This window comes from Sitodiplosis mosellana, unplaced genomic scaffold, assembly GCF_009176505.1.
Source record: "Sitodiplosis mosellana isolate CC-2019 unplaced genomic scaffold, AAFC_SMos_1.0 Smas_scaffold_5, whole genome shotgun sequence".
In the NCBI taxonomy this organism is placed as follows: domain Eukaryota; kingdom Metazoa; phylum Arthropoda; class Insecta; order Diptera; family Cecidomyiidae; genus Sitodiplosis; species Sitodiplosis mosellana.
The window spans coordinates 4,489,068-4,504,982 of NW_022595248.1; the positions used below are offsets into that span (position 1 = coordinate 4,489,068).

A 15,915-nucleotide genomic window follows, 5' to 3' on the forward strand; every position below is an offset into this window, starting at 1 on the left:
CCGTAAGTCAAAAGGTCATCAATTTAGGCATATTCTGGGTAAACAATTTTACTGACAAAATATACGGCTTAAACAACCAGAAACTAATGGATTTGTATTGTATTTTCTATAACCACTAGTACTGAGAGGGATACAGCGAAAGATAAAGGAAGAGAAGTAGAGTCAGATCCAATTATTGGTACTCTTTTCTCAAATTCCCTTTTATAAACTCGTATTTTTTCATAATATGCGGATCCAAATTTATTCCCATAGTTTGCATAGGAATTTGCGTCCAGAAACATGATAATTTCAGCACATCTGAATATGAAAGTATGTGCTCTTTGAATTTAATGAAAGATTCTGCGAATCATAGAGTCTAACCTCAAAAAAATGGTTTTGCACCTTTTGAAATTCGTCCATGAGCCAAAACTATCCTCATTTTGAAGAGTTGTGAAATGAAGAGCACTCACAAAAACCCGAATTGATTAAATGCAAATTAATGCGCTGCAGTGAAAACTTTGTTGATTCATATTCAAATTGTTGAAGCCGAGTCGACAACACACCGTCTGCAGTAAAACATAAAATTTTCATTAGTCAGTTGTCCGAGAGAGAGAGGGAGGGAGAGAGATGTTCTGTCATATCGCAAAATTACAAGCAATATTCAGAACAACATTGACGTGGACAGTGGATTCAATTTTCGAAATATGCCAAACAATTATGATTGCCGTTGAGAGGGATGGAGAGAGAGCTCTGTCAGTAGCAACCAAGCGTTAGCAACCGAAGAAGCTTGAACGACACGTAGGTTTTTCTATTTCCGGTATTGATCGATATAAAGGCGGGCTTCGTCGTGACCATGCCTTATTTCACACAAGTGGATGAAGTTTCTCCGTAGACGATCAATTATGTATGCATAAAATACATTCGACGTTATAGTATTGCGACGAAAATGTGAGCATTGCTTATGACATTTGTTTGAAACATACAATTTTTTGATAAAGTTCATAAATATTCATGGAGATTTTGACGTCTCGCCGTACTTCGATTTCACATCGATAGAGGTGTGGAAATTTTGAATTTCTTCATGAAAAAAAAGTCAGGCCACACACTCTCAGACGAAATCAATTAACATATTTTGAATTGAGCAATCGACCGAAATTTATTTCTGTATCAACTAAATGGTTGAGCTTGATAATAATCAAAATATCAGAATATTCCAAACAATTTTGATTGAAAGTTGGAATAAGTTCCAGAACCAATTAACCTCCGTTCATACAAACAATTTATTTAGATTTGTTTCTTGCGAATAAGCGTTCAATGCTTTCGAAGAGCACGACAAAAAAAACTTCAATTAAACCGGTGATCATTCAACTGCTTTCAGCATGCGGTTCAGATGCGATTCAATGTAGCGCACGATGACATATGGACAATGCATAATTTTCCATGTTTTGCCTTTTTCTCATGGCCGCTGTACAATTGCGACCAATATTAAGAAAATGAGCGCGGGCGAAAATGACCAGCAAGAATGAAACAAAAGTTGCACACAATATAAATGCTAATGCCGGGAAGTTAGGTGAGAACAACGAAAGCGGAATAAAAACAAGCGCACGAGAAAGATTTAATGAAATGAGGAATTAATGTACCATTTTTCCAAATGAGCGTTGTGTAAGCAAAAAAAAATGCGTGGCTTTGGTGCGCTTTTCCTCCATCCCCCCCTCAGACAGACCGTTCGAAACGAACATGATTTTTTTCTGGTCGCATAATTTTTGTGTTTTTCTTCCTTCATTTTTTTTCGTTGCTCGTCGTACTGAATGTTTAATTAGAAAATCATCGGTGGGTAGTGTTGAATTGTTTACGAAGGTATGGTAAAATTTGGATGATCTCGAATGGTTGCGTTGCTGTTTTTTTCCTTGTTTTGGGTGATTCATGCTTTGGATTCGGTTTTTTCTCTCTCTCTCCCTTCTCTCTGTCTGTAACAAAGAAAAAATGAGTGAGAAAAAAAACCAATTCTGATATACATTTTCGGGTGCATAGACTACTATAGTAGCCAAAAGTATTTTGCTCAGATTTTTTTTTCCATTCCATTGTGGCGCACACGTTTTGATTTCACATCGATGCGCGACTACTGCGACTGGGGTACGTGCGGTGCTGCTGTTGCTCGAAAGCTAGATGTGAAAATAATTACATGGTTTTTCGTTTTTCTTCTTTTCGTGTACATAATTATTATGTATGTGTGTGGGACCATTTTTTCTCTCTCTCGCTTTTTTTGGTGGCGGCGTTTTTGTAGCGTGTGCACTGTGCAGATTATAGTTGTTGAACATTTAATTTGGATTTCATTATATATGGACTGAAAGCGAAGTGAACGAGCAGAGAGAGAGAGAGAGAGAGAGAGAGAGAGAAAGAGAGAGAGAGAGAGAGAGAGAGTATGATGCAAAATAGAAAGGAAACAAAATCCATAAAATAGTTTTTGGTCGTTTCGTGTGTTTTCACTTCGTTGGCTGCTGCCATTTGCTACTCTGTTCGCTTTTCTCGATGTGTGTTTTTTTCAGCTGCTGTGCTATATATTCGACAACAATTTTTTTTTTCGTTTTCTTTGCTTCATCGTCGTTGTTTATATTTTTGAACATTTTTGTTTCAGTTTCCGATTGCTTTACTCCTTATTACGGACTTTCGTTGCTCTAAATACATTTTTTTTGTTTCGATATGAAATTGTTGCTCTCTGCAAAGGCACAAATTTAATATTCGCCTTTTGCCGAAACGAACAAAATATCGAGTGACGAAAAAAAAACGTACGGTACTGACTAAATTCATGCCCATGCGCGCCGGCCCGAAAGAGAACACATCACAGGCAAATGAATGAAGGATAAAACATCAACGCTTTCCGGAACGTTGTCAAAAAAATGTTTTGAAGTGTTATTAAAAATGCGAGAGCTTTTGGCGATAAGAATTTTTGTTGCTCCGGCTACGATACACACACACACTACAAAGTTTGTGTATGGAAAACATGAGAGACTGCCGGTTTTTCGTGTTTATTTCAAATGCCAGCGATTTGGATTCGGTTTTCAGAGCTGTGAAGTGTTTGTGTGTGTTTGCTGTGCAGTGTGCATGATCGTGGTCGTACTTTATGATTAGTTTTATTTCAAACACTCTGGAATTGCATTGAACATGTTTCTTTCATTTGCGTCTTTCCGCTTTCGCGTTTCTTCAGCTGTATGCATTTCACTCGGTTCGTCTCTTTCTCTCTCACATTTCTCTCGCCCACTCAGTCGCGATCTTCCAATCTCTGTCCTCTCTCTTACTCAATCTCTTTTCTCTACTCTTCTTCTTTCTTCTCTCTCTCTCTCTCTCTCTCACTCACTATCATTCTCACAAAACACATTCCATATTCATTTTATTGCATTTTAGAGAGTTTTCGTGCTTTTAATATTCAGTGAATGTCATCAAGTAGTAGTCGCTTTTCGTTATGCATTTGACATAGTTTTCTTGATCCTCCACTTCCTCCTCCTCTTCCATTTAACGCTTTTGTAACATTTCATGTTCGTTATTAAATTCTTTGAGTTCGTATTGTGCAAAGTTAGTTTTCGGTCCAGTTTGTGTGATGTGTTTTTTTCTTCTGTCGCTCTCTCTCACACACACACACACACATACACACTCTCGAACTATCTCTGCAGTGCTAAACTTCGTGTGCATTGTTTGATGCCATTTACCACATTAATATGTACGCTACTTATATGACATTTATTTCATTCGTTTCACAAATGCATTCAAAATGCGCATACACACAATTTTCCGGCTGAATTTGATCACAGTCAGTTCAAATCATAAGTTACAATGACATGTCACTTTCATCGTACCTTGCACTTTTGATTTCTCGGAAAAGTAAACACAATTTCAACGGCCAGACACATGAAATTCCCCATTCGTTGACACATTCATCACGTAAAATAGTGAACAGCAACAGCAGCAGGAAAAAAAAACACAACGAAAAATGTCTTTTTTCTCTCTCTCCCTCGCTCTCTCGCTCTCTCTCTCGCTATTTCCGTCGAAACAAAATAAAAGTGAGATTTGTTTAAAAGTTATTCCATGTTCTTTTTGCTACTTAAGACTTCCGAGACAATAGTGGTGCTAAGTGCGAAAAGGAATAAAGTGAAATTTGTGCCAGTGCAACAACAACAGCAACAATAATAACCGGCAGAAGAAAAAAAAAAACGTAGAAAAAACTTGGAACAAATTACAATTGCAGTTGACTGAGTTGAGCGTCAAGTTTGAAACTATATATGTTTTCTCTTTCTGTCTCTGCGCTCCACTGCAATGATAGAGATTCTGTGCAAATAATTTGAAGCGAGAGATGCAAATGATGACAAATAAATTCTTAAATGAAAAAGCGCTAACATTTCAAAAATGATATTTCGCTTAACAGATCCAACAAAGAAGATAAAACTGTTTCTCTTTCTCTTTTTTTGTTGTTGTTTTATTGTAGAATATAAAGCGCCACGATCAAGGCATTTATCGATGTCGTGTGGATTTTCGAACGAGCCAGACACAGAGTTTCCGCTACAATTTAACCATTATAAGTAAGTACATTCAAGTTTAATTTTCTAAGGTCAAATATGGATTGAGGGGAACGAGGCAACAATCCCTCAGAGCAACAACAACAGCAATAATAGCACAAAATCAATAAAGTCATACTGTCTCTATACTGATGGAACGATTCATCTCTAATCAAATTTTCTACTCAAGAAATTTGCACAAACAACAAACAAGCGAAGTTGCCCATCAACTTTCTAAGATTATAAAATGGCTCGGAGGCAAGGAAAAATCATCAATAATATCCGTTTTTCTCGCTCAGACCAATTTCCGGCGTCATCGTATAAACTTCGCGAAAATCGTAATTCCGGCATGAACACAGGAAGAAAGAGAAGCATTTTAGACGAGCAAGCGGCGACAATAAACGCAATAAATTAATTTTTATGGCAAAAAGTATGCGATGCTATTTTTAAAAGGTGGAAATGTATCCAGTGCCACATTCACCACCGTTCATTATGTCCCTTCACTCGCTTCATTAATAATCCATCGTTTTTTCGACAGCAAAAAATACGCATGCCGAGAAGCTATTTGCGTACTTGATAATATTAATTTCATTCACTTGGGTAAGCGTATACGGGGAATTGGTCAAATATTTGCCCACGTACTGTTCAAATAGAAAGCATCTTAGAAATTTCGACATCGAGCGATATGATACCGGTTAAATTTTGGCACACAATGTATGATGATTCGATTAAATGGCAGAGAATGACCGAACCATTCCCCGAAAGCCAATAAAGCCGCTGCTCGACTTTTCGTATTGACGTTTGTGACGCATTCAAGCGTACTAGCACACACATACTGATTTCGACCATGAGCTAGAGAGAAAGAGAAGAAAAGAGAAATGGAGATAGCGAGTGGGCATGAAATTAATTTTCCGTAAATATTATAGTTTTAATCTTCTTAAGTCCCAACTGACGTAGCAGCGCCATTCAACCGAAACAAGACAATCTTCGTGAGCTTGCTCTCTTTCGAATGGACTGAAACAACAAAATGAATGTTACCAATGCTTCCTACGTGTTCCCCTCTCGCTCTCTGTGCCATTGAAAAATCTTCGAAATTTCTTCCGCGCTCTGACTAATATGTGCGGTGCGACTGGTTTAAGATGCCGTTGCTATTGTATTGCTGGAATTGTTTTCGGAAGAAGCTTTTCCTTCTTCTTTTTTCATTGTTTTGAAGGACTCGCAGCCTTGAGTGAAGCACATCGATTAACATTCTATCCAAAAATGGTGCGAGATGAATACGGAAACTGTTCGTCTAACAGCAGCGAAGCGACAAACCGAAGGAATCATGATTGAGCCATCCAAAGGCGAAATTTTGAAACGTGTAATGAATAGTTGGTATTATTTCGCCTGTCTTCACAGAAAACCAACCTCCTCCCTACCCATTTTGGATTTCGATATGTGTGTGTGTGTGTATGGCAGAGCAGACAAACGCGGCGGCGGCGGCACTGCTCTCGTCTTTTCAATATGCAATATCATGTTCGGGGGCGTGTGAAAGAAAACTTATGATGCGCTTTATTACGTACGATAAATTTTCTTTTGCCATTTGTCTTTCTGGTGTATAAGTGATTTAATTTAACAAGAAATATTGCTATTAAAACGGCTGTAGTACTTGAGCTGTCTTGAGAGCGAGTGTTGAGCAAATATGTGTTCAGCTGTGTGTGTGTATATGTGTGATGTGCATTTTGGTTGCTTGCTTCCCATCTCAAATATGTATATACTCAGCTCGAATGTGTACGAGAGTCAATTACACATTGTGCAATCAGCTTTCGCAATGTATCATCAGCATAAATGGAATGTGTGTGTGTGTGTGTGTGTGTGTGTGTGGCTTGACTTTAATTCAAATATGCAATTTAGTCAGAGAATCTATATCGATTCTCTGTCGCTTCGTACAACACGAACATAGTGCATACCATTCAATTTTAATTTAGTTTCCAAATTTATGTCAATATTTGCATTCTCGTTCATTTATTCGATTTCAATGGAGAGTTTTGAATAATTGAATCGCTTCATTCACACTTGGAAATTGAGTCAAAAATGTAATTGTTCTGAAAATGGTTTCCGAGAAAATGGTCACAAAACATGCCGGAACAATGAAGGTGTTGCTGTTTGCCATTGTTTGATCGAAAAGGTGAAAATTCATTTTGTTTAGTGTTTTTTCGACGTGCGACAGAGGGACCGAGGGTGCGAGTGAAAAGACAGAGAAGGAAAAGTACGAAGTAAAAACAACTTTGTGCATTTATTATCGTCCAAAACACACATAACCATGTTTTTGACAAGCGTCGACCTCTTTGACGCTCCAAAGAAAATAAAGTGTGTTGAAGCTTTTGTTGAAGCTCCGGAATTGTTATTTGTTGAATGTGCTATTTTCAACTGAGTTTTCCATTGTGTACAAGAGAATATTGTTTCCGAGTTTTTCGGTTTCTCGAAATGCCTGTGTTGCAAATAAATTTCCTCTTTAGCTCAAAACAATTCCAACTAATTGGACAAATACTCCCTAGTTGCGAGCTCTATTGTGACGATTTAGTGGAAGGTGTTTTATTTTCGAATTGAAATCACTTCATTTTAATTTAATCTCAATTATTCAAACTAATTGCACCATGTTCAACTGGACATTTCCCATGCATTTCAAATCCAATTGCTAAACGGACGAGAAATTCCAAATAAAATGTTTTCATTTTGGTTTGACACAACACAAATACTCATAATTTTGTTGTCCAACAAGATCAACCCGTAGAATGTCACACGCCACATCAGAGCAAAATTTTTTGAAAAGGGCTGACATAATCCTGATTTATGCCTCGGACAAATTCTGATTCAATTAAAGTCTTGGTGCGGCTTCTATTTGGTGCTATCCATCTTCCATCACCTTTTTGCATAATTCATGATTTTCGGTAAGATTATTGGCCGTTAATTTAATGTTCTTGGCTGTTGACTGTGCAACAGCAGCATCAGCAGCATCAGCAGCAGTAGCATAATTTTCAACACATTAAATTGTAATCCGCCTAACTTAAACATTCATTACAACGAAGAAAAGGTTGTTGCTGCCATAACTTCTGCTCACAAAATGGTTTTTTCTTCGTGTTTGTGACAGGTGGTAGAGCTACAACATGTTTATCCATAATCTCATTGTGGGATCTGCTGTTAGGCATACAAAACCTTTGAATTGACTCATCCTAAATTCAAATTTATTCCACTAAATGGTCATTAAAAAGCCAAAAAAAAGTGGTCAGAGTGGAAAATGATCCATTTTTCAAAGTTGAAAATCAATAATTCACTATAAAGTAACTCTACTTTATATGTACGTCCTCAATATTTCGAATCGAATGCCTGCTATTTTTACGTGCCACGCTGTTTATTCCAATGGTCACAATTTCAATTTCATTGTCCAACATCATTTTTTATCCAACTTTTTTCGACCGTACGCAATTGACGCGGCGATTTTTTCCCGTCCTCTGGTATCAAGTGATTGTTTTATTCAATTTACTCGTTTGAAGTGAATGGACACGGAAATTATGTGTTTATTTGCCTTTGGATTAGTTTCATGGGCGTTATTGGGGTAAATGATGTTTGCTCTGGATATAATTGATATTTACCATTTGGTCTAATCGATTGGTTTACCTCAAAGTAAGCAACTTATTAATTGTTGTTCGAAAAAGAGAGTATAATTTCTTATAGACAATCATTCATCAACCCCGCTTAATATCCATTATTCGAATGTAGGCGGTAATTTGATGTGTACACGGGACGAGCACCGAGACTGACTACTTTTTTCAATCGGCCTAATTAAATTAAACGTTAAATTAGCGGTTCAATTAGTCAAACAAAATTGATATTTTTGTTGCTATTTGGTATCAGACCGTGACCACACCACTTTTAATGATCGGTGGTAACATGATTTTGGTTTCGGATAACCGAGAATGGTTATTATGAATGAATTATTATTGTTTCGATTGTTTAAATTAATTTTTAATGTTTCACTAGAAATGGAATGCGGTTATAGTGGTGTACACTATAGTTTGATACCACGATGAATAATCCATTTGAGGCATTGTGAATTGTGTCTCTTTAATCGTAGTCTCGATTTTACCGCAAATCACATTCACGAGGAAATTAAGCATATTCCATAAAATTATTATTATTTCACGGAAATTACACATCATCCCATTTATTGGCTGCACATGGAAATTACCAAGTGTTCGATTTTATTGATAATTTTTGGCAACACAACATTTTACAAACTGATGCAAAGCGTGCAGAAAAAAAATTTCATTAAGATTGTAATTATTTGATTTCAACGCTCAATGGATATTACAATGGGCTATGAATCTTAGCCAGCACAAAGGCTCTCGGTTATATTGCATCAATAAATCGTGGACACAATGCGATACGCCGTTTTATTGGCAGCGAACAGCATCAGATAGTTTTTTTTTTGCTCGAACATTTTCAGTCGTTTCGAAAGAAATATGAATTAATATTTGAAGAATCTGTAGCAAAAATCGAACACCATAAAATTACTTAGGGTGATACAAGCAACATAATATTGCTATGTGCAAAATGCATTAAATAAGCGCATGAAAGAAGATCTCATTTCTTGATAAACAACCGAATACAATGGTGATGCCAGCCCTTATTGCACAACAACGTTTCACCATTTCAGAATCAATAATAATGTTTCGACACAAATAAGCCATAACCCATTTAGCGAGAAAACCAATTGAAGGCATTGTCGTATCTTCATCGCTTGAAGATTCATAACAATGCCTGAACGTAATGAATGTGGAGTGAAGAGAAAAACAACACTCTCTAAATTTTCAATTTTCAAACCTTATTTGGTGAAAGCAGTAAAAAGGAGCCGAAAATCATCGATGATAGAGATATGTACCACCAGCAACAACAACAACATACGAATGCTGGATATAATACAACATGACTATGTAACGCCGAATGCCTTTTTGGAATACTGCCGCTTCATGAACAAATTAAATGCAAAAATATGGACCTAAATACTAGGTCGACCAGTTCTCTACTACTATCGAAGTCAATCAACTGTGTGTTGTTAAATAGAATCTGAGCACAAGTAGAACAAAACATGTCCAAATCACTTTTTAGAAAATGTTATTTCATGTTTCGCAATTTTGCTGTATCAGCATTCAAATGCTGAATTCGCAAACGGTAAAAGAATATTCCCATTGCAATGTGAATTCAACAGCACTTCGATTTCAAAACGATTGATGACAACCATTCAAACTAAAATGTTCAATTTAAAGTTAACAATTGTTTATTTTTCGCACTCAAGTAGTCTATTATTAATTCACACTCTCAGTCAGTTGTTTGTATTATTGTTTTCAGAAATTAATTTATCGCATGCAAAAAGTTGTACGTGGAACGTGTCAAAATTGCCAGCAAAATGATTTTTTATTATTTCTCCCTTTTTGGGGAAAACACACCACTTGCCTTCTCAACGGGTGCACATTATGCGCGAGCATAAAGTAACTCACAGTAAAACTTCTGGTTGATCGCTGTTGGCGCAATAACTATGGTTTTGTATTACATTTTATTCGAGGGTTGAGAAGTAAATCTGCGTCTGAATGCAAATACAAGTGGCGAGAGCGTTCGAGTGATTTCAAATGAATGTTCTCCGCACTCCTGCCGAGCCATTCGTATCGATTGGCATTTCACTATTTTCTCTCCATCTCTTTCACTCAATATCTCTATTTCTCTCTTCCTTTCGCTCCGCCGCTTCCCATTACATTTTTCCATTTTTCGAGTGTAGTGAAACTTAAACTCGTAATTCGCCGTGTAGAAACTTTCCGTTACTTTGCTTCCGATATGGTATGTGTGTGTGTGTGTGTGTGTGCTTTTTTCTGCATATCGTTAACTGGCTGCACACCGAAGGATGTTGATGCCAAGCTACCAAAATTGTATTGCATGTACAAATTTATTCTGCAGATTATTTATGAATTACGATTATAGACGTGCAGTGAATTAAATATTAAGTGCGGAAAGTTTTCTCGCTTACACACACTCACACAGACACAAACATACAGCCGAAATACAGAGTCGATGCCGTCACATGGTTTTAGTTTGAAGAGGCGAACTTTCACCCATTTCACCAATGGAAGCAAAAGTATACACAGTGTGTATGTGTGTATGGGAGGAAATTGCAACATTGTAATGCGGAATATATTGTAACAGATTCTGCTGTTTGCTGAAGCTATGCTATTTTCCATTTGCCAAAGTGAAGATAGCTTGGTCGAACCGGGTGTTGTTGGGTTGAAGCAGAAAGAAAGAAAAACGTGTATTGAAACGTCGATTTTTACAAGCGAAAACTTTTTTTCTCCCTTAAATCACCAAAAGTTCCGCATATTTTCTTCGGTGGCCAATTCATTTTGCTCGCACGGGACATTGTTCGTTAACACCGAAACTTTTTCGCTCGAGTGACTCGAGTTATACATGGAAATTGAAACAAAACAACAGTTAATCACAGTCGCATAACGCATCGTTACACCGTGTCAATCTGAGTTTGTACGGTGTTAAGCATTTGGTATGCTAATAATATGTACGATATTTAACATGAAGCAAAGCTATTGCAGCCAATTGCCAATGATTGTGCTGTTACGAGCGCGCCGCGCTCACTCACACGCTATAATATAAACGAATAGTAAATGAGCATTCACACTTTGACCAAATTCGAAATTCCATATTTATGACTTGTGAAGCCAACGGAAGAGCGAACAACTTTCACCAACTATCGATTTTTTCCAGGGAGGGAAATATGAAGGAAATATTCTGGAATAACGTTGTACAACACATTTTATGTGATCGGACAAGTTTTTAAGCATCGATGACCACCATTTGCTCATGCATTCCTCATATTTTCAATCGCATCGAATTTTTCTCTATTCTTTTTTCTCATATTCTTGTACGATCACTATTTTTCTGAAAGGATAAAGAAGATAAAAGTTGAAATTATTCAGTGAATTATATTCACCATAGCTAAAAATTCCACGTACGATATTTTTCGCTTAAAAAGAGAAACGAAAATCAACTTTGAAAAAAGAAACAAAACTCCGTTCCGAAAAAAATTCCGATTGTTCATCTAAAAGTTAGTAATAGAATCATTGGAGCGTTCTCGTTTCGTGCGTTCACCTCAATGAATGTGGTAATTTGTGCACGAATCATGTCTTTATGAGCTTTGCATTTGATTAAACAAATCGCAGTGTTCAAAATCACTCAAAAATATGATCGGTGGTCTTTTAAAATTGTGAAATGTCATAATTAGGATAACAAAAAAAAACCAGCTAATATTCCATGTCGTTGCGTCCAATTTCATTTTTGATGTAGAGTATGCAAGTAGAGATTCTATTACCTCGACCCGATATGCACACAGAAAAACACATTTCCAAAACAAAATCCATTTCTCATTTTAAATTGATTTAAATTGAGCTGCCTGACTGAGATGCAACAACAACAGCACGAAGAAAAACACACATGCGATGCAGAGTGCATCAGGATTCAACGGTCAAAAGCTCAGTCAAATGGAATATTGGCGAAATCTGTACGTTTTGGGATTCAACAACCGAAAAAGAACCGTATAACAAACTCACAACTTTAGAGAAGAACGAGCAAAAAAAGTCACCGTACGCCAAATACAACACCAACCGAATAGATCCTGACCGAGTTCAAACTGTGGGGGGAAAAAAAGGAAGAGGAGAGTGGGAGAGAAAGAGAGCCAGTTTTCAATTTTCCCCAAAATTACCTGCAATATAAGTCTGAACTGGTTTGAACAAATATAATAAAAGTGTTTTACATGAATCCAAATATATGCGCATAGTTTTTTTTTCCTCTCTTGTTGTTGCAAATTTTCAACCATTATTCTTGGTTGCACTTTCTGCTTTCGACATCGGGTCGAACGAGACGGTAAATGAGAGAACACACAAATACACACACACACACACACACACACACACACACACACACACACACACAGGTACCATCTACCTAACCAATCATATTCTCATACGTATTGTGTTTTGTGTGCTTTGGAACGATGCTGAATCTGCTGCATCGAAATCGAGTCTCTTGTTCTTTCCCCCCCCCCACTCTCTCTCTCTCTCTCTCTCTCTTACTTCTCTCGTTCGGTTGGTTGTATGCGAAACTTTTGTTGGTTTCGACAATGTTCCATCGAAATATTCATGACCACAGCCAACGAGAGCCAAAATTCTACACGAAATGCCAAATAGAAAATTGTCGGTACCAGGCACAACAAGAAAACAACAGTACACACCACATCGAACCGAAGAAGAAAAAAAACGACGAAGGGAAGAGAGCAGCTCGACAAAAACGAAACTTTATTGGCTGCATTTAATATTATTCATAATACAGAAAGACCACAACAAAGGTGTATTGGAAACGATTCGCACGTAAATCGGCAAGTCTTTTTTTGTTGCTGTTATGCAAAACAAATTTATTTGTGCTTGTGTGTATGTGCTGGCATACATTGTTTGCATCGCAAATCTAAATCGATGCTATCGAGCTGCATGCATGTTGTTTTTCTTTTCTCGGCCCGATTTAACCGCATTTCTTCATTCTATTTGCTGCTCGAGATGGTTTTATTTTCAGTGGTTGACATTTGTGTGTATATATGTATGTGTAAGTCGGAAATGTAATAATATGCACTTTATAGATATTTGGGGCGGCAGAAAGGAAGACAAACGGAAAAAAATACAAGAAGAGGACACATACTTGGGATGGGTTTCATGTGACAATGTATGACACCAGCGTTCGGCTACTAAAGCTTCATCATATCGAAATTGCTTTCCGTGCACAATTCCATATTGTTCTATGTCTTCAATTTCTTTTATTCCTTCCATTCGTTCCTTCTCCCAATCTCTCTGCCTCCCTGGATCTCGCCATGCTGATTTCATTCATTTCGTTCGTCGTGCGCTCGCTCGAAACACATGATTACACATTCAAAACCGAACAAAACACCCAAATGGTAATGGAAAGAGAGGGAGAGAGAGAGAGAGAGAGAGAGAGAGAGAGAGCAAGAGAGAGAGAGAGAGAGAGAGAGAGAGAGAGAGAGAGAGAGAGAGAGCGAAAGAACGAAAACGAAAAGAATCGGTGAACGAAGCATTTTGAACGAGAAAATCCACGTTCTGCTACACTGTATTCATTTAATTTTATTTATTTATTCATGTGAACGTTAATCATATTCAGCATGCACTTCGGGTTTTGTTGCAACTTGCAATCGATTTGTTATGCTTGCGAATTTAAATTTAAAGACACCAACACGTAATCTGCATCCACTTACATTTTACATATCAAACGAATCAACCAACCAACGCAGCCAGCCAGGCAACAAGCGACAGTGATGCAAACATTCTACTATGTAAACCGTCGTATTTTACTGTGCGACTCCGAAATTCGCAATGAAACCAATCGCACTCAGCGGATGCCAATCCAGAAAATTGAATGGAAACTCTTGTTGCTTTTTGTCATCATCACCACCACCAATGCTACTGTTGCCATCGTCTCAAATGCTATCGTGCTCTTCTTCTCTTTCGCTCTCACTCCAACAGATTATTTAACATGACACACTCGAAATGCTTCCCATTTCGAAACATCGGTGCGGAAAATATCGATGAATAATGGACCAGTCAGCACTGTGTGGTTGTATGTGTGTATCATTGGAGTTTTTATTGTCGTTGTTTGTTTAATGGATTCACTTTCACGTCAAATGGTTAAATGATAAGCTTTTTGGATTAAATTACGTCAAAAAAAGACTTCACTACCGTTGTTGTACCGATATCAGTTGTAAAACAGATTGAAAACTTTTTAAATCCTCTGTGCAATGCACGTACGTCGTCGTTGTTGTTGTTTTTTTTTGCGGCACAGCTAAAACAAATAATGGAAATGTATCATTTTAAAAGAATTAATTAAATTAACATGACATGATTTATTGCGCCTTTAAAGCTATTTTTCCCCTCAACCATGATTGTTACTAGCCAAAATCTCTAGATGATATTAGTTCATCGTGTTTGTTCAGTTTCGCATCGCTGAGAGAGTTCAATATGTATGGAAGTTGCAAACACAATTGAATTTTAAATTCGATGTGCGTGCGTATGAGGGCGCGCGCGAAAGCATTTGCAAAGCACGTTCCGTGCAGTGGGCAAACATACGCCACGAGGTAAACACGTCACAACTGAATAAAAATACCATCAACACAAATAAAATATAGCGTAAACAAACAGATGGTCGTTAAGTTGCTGTTATATGGCCAATTTTACGATTACCGCTATTTACTTAATAACATCCATTATTTTAGCTGCTCTAGTTTGAGCTCTCTTTCTCTCCCTCTTTTCCCACGTTTCGCTGCCTCTTCTCCCCATTTTGTTTTATCCAGCACACGATCCATTTAATTCGTACACATTTTTTTGCCGCTGATTGACAGCTCTGCCTCGCTACACGTTTGCTCCACCTTCATTAATTAGGCACATTTGTTTGGTGAATATTGACGCAGATAGAACGAATTTCTATTAATATGGAATCAAAACGATTGAATTATTTATTGAATTCACATTTTATCTCTGAAATCGGAAATTGTTTAGCTTTCTAATGCAAACATTTTTTTTATCTCTTTTATATTAAAATTTTGTTTTCACATTCATTTCTGACTTTTCCCTAATCAAACCATGGCGCACCGTATCATATGTGTGCACCAGTTAGGTAAGCTGAGTGACCACTTTTTCTGATATGACCTTGTTTGATTTGTGACTGTGTATAAAGCTACGCAATCGAAAATTGAGTATCCAATAAATGTATTTAGGTGTGGATTGCGTGACTCGTTTGAAATAATAGGATCGGGCCGGGGGATTTTTCCGTTCAAAAAAAGCATACAATAACTTTGTGCTGCACACGATCGAAATTAATGAGGGAAAAATACCATCGAATACTTTGTCAGGCTAATTTTTCTTGTTTTTTTCGTAACATGGAATTCCGCTTCGCTCCAATTCCATTGCCATTCAACGAAATGAAATTGAAAGTACGGAATAAATTTAAACAATGCATTGGAGGGTAAAAAACATAGTTTCATACAACAATCAAAGTAAATATTATAATGTCCTGTGTATGTGTGTGTGACATAATTGAAATACCATTGCCTAGTTACTAATTAACAAAAAAATTTCTGTGGAAATATTCAAGAGTCCATCCAATGGACATGACATTGATTTTACCGATAATGCTTTACTAATTGATTGCAAACTAGACTTTGGATTTACTGTTGTTATTTGTTTACTGCTTTTCATGAAGTTCGCTAACAACTCTCGACGGTTCTATGACACTCGAA

At 37.2% G+C, this 15,915-nt stretch overlaps 2 protein-coding genes across 2 annotated transcripts in view; one reads left to right on the forward strand and one right to left on the reverse strand.

Annotated features, from left to right (window-relative positions):
• The window catches only part of LOC129566913 (nucleolar transcription factor 1-B-like), a 324,444-nt gene that overhangs the window by 227,178 nt on the left and 81,351 nt on the right, over positions 1–15,915 (reverse strand). The gene's annotated exons all lie outside the window — the stretch shown is intronic.
• LOC129566910 (nephrin-like) overlaps positions 1–15,915 on the forward strand; it is a 268,706-nt gene that overhangs the window by 201,514 nt on the left and 51,277 nt on the right. Inside the window, exon 6 of the mRNA XM_055443300.1 lies at positions 4,457–4,550. Within this exon, the coding sequence (XP_055299275.1) occupies positions 4,457–4,550 (94 nt within the window). The remainder of the gene's footprint in view (positions 1–4,456; positions 4,551–15,915) is intronic.